This window comes from Apis dorsata, unplaced genomic scaffold, assembly GCF_000469605.1.
Source record: "Apis dorsata unplaced genomic scaffold, Apis dorsata 1.3 scaffold_79, whole genome shotgun sequence".
NCBI classification, from domain to species: domain Eukaryota; kingdom Metazoa; phylum Arthropoda; class Insecta; order Hymenoptera; family Apidae; genus Apis; species Apis dorsata.
In genome coordinates, this window is record NW_006263377.1 from 119,237 (window position 1) to 125,164 (window position 5,928).

The 5,928-nt window shown below is 43.3% G+C and overlaps 2 protein-coding genes across 4 annotated transcripts in view; one reads left to right on the forward strand and one right to left on the reverse strand.

Annotated features, from left to right (window-relative positions):
* The window catches only part of LOC102673141 (homeotic protein ultrabithorax), a 123,692-nt gene that overhangs the window by 5,145 nt on the left and 112,619 nt on the right, over positions 1–5,928 (reverse strand). The window lies entirely within an intron of this gene.
* The window catches only part of LOC116184967, a 7,759-nt gene continuing 6,679 nt past the window's right edge, over positions 4,849–5,928 (forward strand). Inside the window, exon 1 of the mRNA XM_031508228.1 lies at positions 4,849–5,184. Coding sequence (XP_031364088.1) covers positions 4,871–5,184 — 314 coding nt within the window. The 5' untranslated portion in view covers positions 4,849–4,870. The remainder of the gene's footprint in view (positions 5,185–5,928) is intronic.

Here is a 5,928-nt window from a genome sequence, read left to right on the forward strand (position 1 = left end):
CGGGCGTTTTAGGAGAGGTCGGGGTATTGTAGATAGGATGGTCGATTTATTGTACAAGTTAATATTTAATTTTATATAAAAAATAATTGGGATTATTTTTTATACGTTTTATTTGAACGTTATTTTATAGCGAAAAATTTTGATTTTTTTAATGAAAATATGTTTGTGAAATATAATAAAGGGAAATCTTTTTTTCGAGGAGGAAAAATCAAAATTTGCAAAATTTCGTCGTTTAATATAATTTCGATAATATATTAAATATTTAATTAAAACTTTGAGCGTTGAATAATATTTTAAGTATTCAGAAAATTTCATTAAAAATAGAAAATTGTACATCGACATTTAGTAACACATTTTTACAGAATGAAGAATGACAAAATTATTATTAGAAACCCGACCAATTAAATATAACAAGATAATTAACGACCATATATCTCTACCATACCAACTTCTTTAAGAAAAATGGAAATCATTCACGAAGAAAATTTCGCAAGCAAATTCCAATTCTCTCGGCTCGTTTAGAACGGCGGCCATGGGGTAAGGGCCTTCCATCCCTTATTGGAAACTTTCGACGTGGAGCATAAACAAGGAAGAGACCTCGTCCGTGCCAACTCTAATAAGAACAACCAATACGTTGATTGCTGCCAGGGATACAATCCACGGTTCGCAAAACACGAGACGACGGCATCCGCCACCACCCTTCGTTCCCTCGATCCCTTGGACCGTGCACGGATCATACACGGGGGTCAATCAAATCAAAGTAAGTGAATTGGCCTGAGAGCATGAAGGATTCCCGCGAAACACCCCGAGAGATTCTTCTCTCGTGGACCCAACCCCTTGAGGCGAGGGTTGCAACCTTCGAGGTTAGTTACCGATGGCCGCAATTAATCGAAAAAGCCCTCTGGTGTTTCTTGTTGCTAGGATTCGAGATTAATTTAAACACGACCAATTTTAATCTAAACGTAAATCACAATGAAGCAATATCAATTGTAAAGTTTTGTAGAGTTTTGATCTACTCACATTTTTAGAATTATTTAATTGATGTTTTTTTTTTTTTGAAATTATTAAAGATATAGAGAGGCATTTTTGATAAAATTAATGCTTTATCGTTGTAATTGTAATTATCTTTATAATTATAATGGTATATCAGTATGTTGAGGTATATACGTTATAGGTTGATAGTTGTGGTATTAAAGTTAATAGGTTCAGGAACCTTTCATATGTTGCACATTTTGTCGAACCCCAAACCATTAATTTCAGGCACTATTCCTTTATATAACTACTATTATTAAGAAATGTTTATTTCTTGATCAAGCGATATCAGTTTGTACCAGTTAAAAATATTTCTTTGCAATTATCTATTTTGCAAAAATCTATTTTTCAATCCTATAATATCCTTAAGGGTCTTCCATATTTACTCAGATTTTTAAAAATACAATCCATATTATAACTACTTCAAACTAATTCCAAAAACTTTTTTTTAGAATAATTAAAATCTTCAATCTACACATTAAAACTCTTTTCTAAGCGAAAGAGATCAAATTTTAAAAATCGCCTACAGAAACCTGACAACAACTAAGTATTCACCAATACTACGATTCAAAATAATCTCAATTCCAAGCTACAAAAAAAAAAAAAATAATCTAAATAATCAGCCGAAGCGAACACTTAATTTAAGAAGAAGAAACACAGGCGACGCGAGGAATTCTAGCCGGTCAAATGAAGGGCAAGTTGACCGTGTAAATCGTAAACGTAATTAGAAGGCCTTCCACCGTCCGGTCGTTGGAAACACGATGCCAACGAGGAAGGTCAGCCCCGACGAGCGCGGACCGTCTCGAGTGCCAGTTCGAAGCCCGCGGCTGTGTCGTAAGTTCCCTAAGCTTCCGGTATACGTCCCTCCCGAAACGCGAGCGTTCACGGCCGCGGCGGAGACTCTCCGTTTGCGAGGCACGAGAGTCCCGGGGACGCTCGGTATGAGGAACGCGTAGCTACGCAGCAAGATCGTAGCTCAACCGTTGGGGTACACCCTCCCTCCAGAGGCTTGCCAAGGTAGAGGTAATCCTCTCGGGGGCGTGAGTTACTGCCTAAGCGTCCCTGTACTCTCTTCCACTGTCCCACCTTTCTTCTTCTTCTTCTGCGCGTCTCTTTCCCACTCCAATCCCCTTCTCTCTCTCTCTCTCTCTCTCTCTCGTCATCCGACCTTCATTCTTCCTCGCTCCCCTCCCCCTCTTGCCCATTACTATTCTCGTCCCGCTCTCTCGTGCCCCTCCGTTAAGGGCTGTTCCGGTGGAGAAAATGCCGGAGAGAAAGTTGGGAGGAAAGAAGGGAAGAGGTAAGTAAGGTTGGTGGCGCGAAGCGTAAGGCTGTGCCACAGCTGGAGAGCATTAGTCAACCGTAATTAATAAGTTATGTAGAAGCAGGGCTAACGAACACGGAGGGGACCACGTGGAGCTTGTTGTCTCCCCGTTTCGAGAGAAAGAGTGCAGGAGAAATCGAGGAATTTTCGGAAGCTTCTACTTAGAGCTCGTAAAATCCTTGAATATAAACTAGGAGTAGTACACAGAAATCATCGAAGATTTCTTGAAAAATTTCTATATTTTTCCGTCTAGGATGCTCGTCTTGAATTTACATGAGAAATGATACCATTAGGATAATTTCTAGAAATATCTCTTAAATGTAAAATATCATCGATTCATCAAAAGATCTATCTAGGAATTGAACTAGGAAGCGATCGAGAGACTCATGATGTCGAGGATCGGGGGGGCAACACGCAGCGACATTCGTCCCGCGAGATTCTCTCACGGCGGAAAAGGGGGGGGTGGGGATCGTTATTCCACGCGTTTCTCGGCGTACGTTCAGCCTATCGAGGTAAACTTGTCGTTACCGCGGCGCAATCGCGATCAGGCGAAACGGTGCAACAGCAGCAGGATAGGCAAAAGGGAGGAGGGGGAGGGAAGAAGCGAGGGAAGGGGTGGCAGGGTAGAAGTTACGCGACGCGGACAAGAATGTCGCCGGCAGCCAGCAGGATATACCATAAGAAGAACGAATGGAGCATTCGAGAATAAGATATCGGCTTTACGTGCAGCCACTTTTGAATAAGCGTGGTGCCGCGCCGCGGGCAAGGTGGCGACTTTGCTCCCACGCGCGAAACACCGCCATCCGACACTGAAGGGATAAAGGGACACACGTTTATCCTGGCCGTGCGATTCGATCGTCCTTAACCTTCAACAGACCCGCAAATGAAATATTATAAGACGTTAACAGGATAAAAGGTTCGTTGCTTGAATTTAATTATAGAAATAAAACAAAGATCTATTTCGAATATCTTTTTGCATTTGCGTTTTCCATAAATGCATAAATTTTTACGGTGATATCTTTAGTCAAAACAAACACAAAAATTGATACGTAAAAATATCATGTATATATATATATATATATATATATGTATGTATGTATATACTGAATGTTATTATGTACCATAAATATATGTATATGGATAAGAGCTATTTCTTACAAGTTCTCGTCAAGGCTCGAACGCGACTATAGTGGCTCTCCTCTAAAGGTTAATGCCGTATTTGCTTGTCCCTGTGATTACCTGGCCATGTCTCGGCCATCTCTGTGTAACTGCGCTATCTGGTCTGGGATCGATGTAATAATTCGCTCAAAACGATGGGCGTGAACGCGTGTAACATCGCATTCGAGATCGTTCGACGGGAAACGAGAGCGGCCACGAGGCGAAGTTTTACGTGAACGTACGTATTTTGTTGGAACCCGTTGAAAATTACGTTGCCGCGGTAATTGTGTCCGTCCTTTATAATTTGTAGCGATACACTTCCCTTCGTAATGCGAGGTCTCCCTCTGGTTTCGAGAATGTGGAGCCCCCTCCCTTTTTCTTCTTTTTTTGCCTTTGTTCCAACTTACGGGTTACCATACCCGAGCCGGAGAATATGGAATGTTGCAAGAACGATTAGCCACAGGCCGTGAATTAGTAGTCCGTACGGATACATCGGCTGGAACGTTGACGAAATCGCGCGAAGGTCGTCCATAACTCACGTCCTCGTTCATCAATCAGTAGTCAAGACTAACTATTCCGTGCTATGGTATTCCCATATGGTAAGGGAGAGGGGCGGCTCATTTAAATGTACAGCATTATTTTCTGCGTCGCGTTGAACGATACTTTCCAGAGGTCGAGACACGCGAGAAAGAAACGAGCGAACTTACTGCGTCTTGAACCCGCGTTTCAACGGGAAACTAGTGGAAATATACCATTGGTAAATAAGACGAAGCCATCCACCAATCGTTGAATTTATTCGTTATATGTTCGACCTCTTGTGTGGATATACTTTCCACAACACTGGGAGAGGGGATTAATCTCTTTTGAAGCCAGCGAAGCGAATAATTTGACAACGAAACCAATCATCATAAACTTTTTCAAGCGTTTGTGTTTTCAATCCTTCTTCGTCTCTCGCTAGCTGTCATTCTAGCTTCGTCATTCTCTAACGACCGTCGTTAAAAACGAATAAAGATACGACGAGGATCGAATTTCGTTTCTAGCAGCTGTTAGCTCCCGAGGATCCTAGAACTTGTTCAAGTAGAATCTAATAAAAGAGCCTGCTTCGCTTCCATAACTTCACCGAAAAACGCTACATGAAACGCCTTTCAAAATGGCTTTCGAGAGAAGCTGAATAAACTCGACTCGAACGGCCACTTGTTCCATACGAGGAGCACACGTCAAACTATACCCGATATTAAAAACTATTGGCCAGCCTTCGAAAAGGAAGAAACGGCGACCAAGGAATCGCGTGCGAAGCTGGATAAAATTTAATTAACGTGTACACGCGAATCGAGAAGTGGCGTTCCTCGTTCTACTATGGCGGACATGGCGTCTCGCTTGAGTAGGGCCTGGGCGCGAGAGGACAACGTTTACCGGGTTAGTGGCAGTGGCGAACGGAGAGACAAGGTGGCTCTCTTCTACAACGACAAGCCAGCTGCTACTCGTGGTAACTGTAATAATTATGCAAAGACCGAATGCAACGGTGCATCGCGGCCAAGCGAGCAAGGCGGACCAGCGCGAACGGAGGAGCTAAAGAGAAAGAAGAGGAGGACGTTCCAAGGAACGGAGCGCAAAAGGAGCAACGCGAGGCAAGATGGTGGAGGAGATGGCATGCAAAAGAGGCTTCGTAGGTAAGCGAACCGAGCCGGTTGTAAGGCGACACCTCGCGGCTCCATATATCTTTCTCTCTTTCTTTCTCCCCTCATCTCTCTTCCCCTCGAGCAGTCGACGCCACCATGGGTCGTCTCCTTCTTCCTTCTTGTTGTTCTCTTCCGTCCCAACATTTCCACCTATACCTTCTTCCTTCTGATTCACTTTTGGCCTCCTTCATAGGTGTCTCTTTTTGTGTGTCTCGCGAAAAAGAATTTGCGGTTTTCTTCCATTGATTTCTTCCACGTCACATTGGATTGCGATACGAAATGATTTTTCTCATTTGTTATTAAAAAAAATTTCCAATCACTTACCAACCCTACACGTCCAATCGTATTCCTGAAGGGAGAAATACACCCTTCCTAAAGGGTTGCTTCAGCCAATGCTCCCCACGTTTATCGTTTATCCAATTCATACGAAACGTCAGCGTATACAAGGCGTATACAAGCCGATGGTGGTCGATGCAAATGGGGCGAGGTATAAATGGCCGGCCGAAAAACAAGAAAGAAGCTCAAAAGAAGCGAGGAGACGAAACGGAAAGACGAAAAAGGACGGGCCCCGGAGGGTGAGGTAGGTGGCGGAGTTTGATACAGGTGGGTAACCCCGCGACACCCTCTAACGAAACGGATCGTCTGTCTTACTTACATCGGCTCGCATCTATAAACTCACGCGGTTGGTACACGCATACGAAGGACCCCAGCACGCGTGTATATCCACCATTGGAC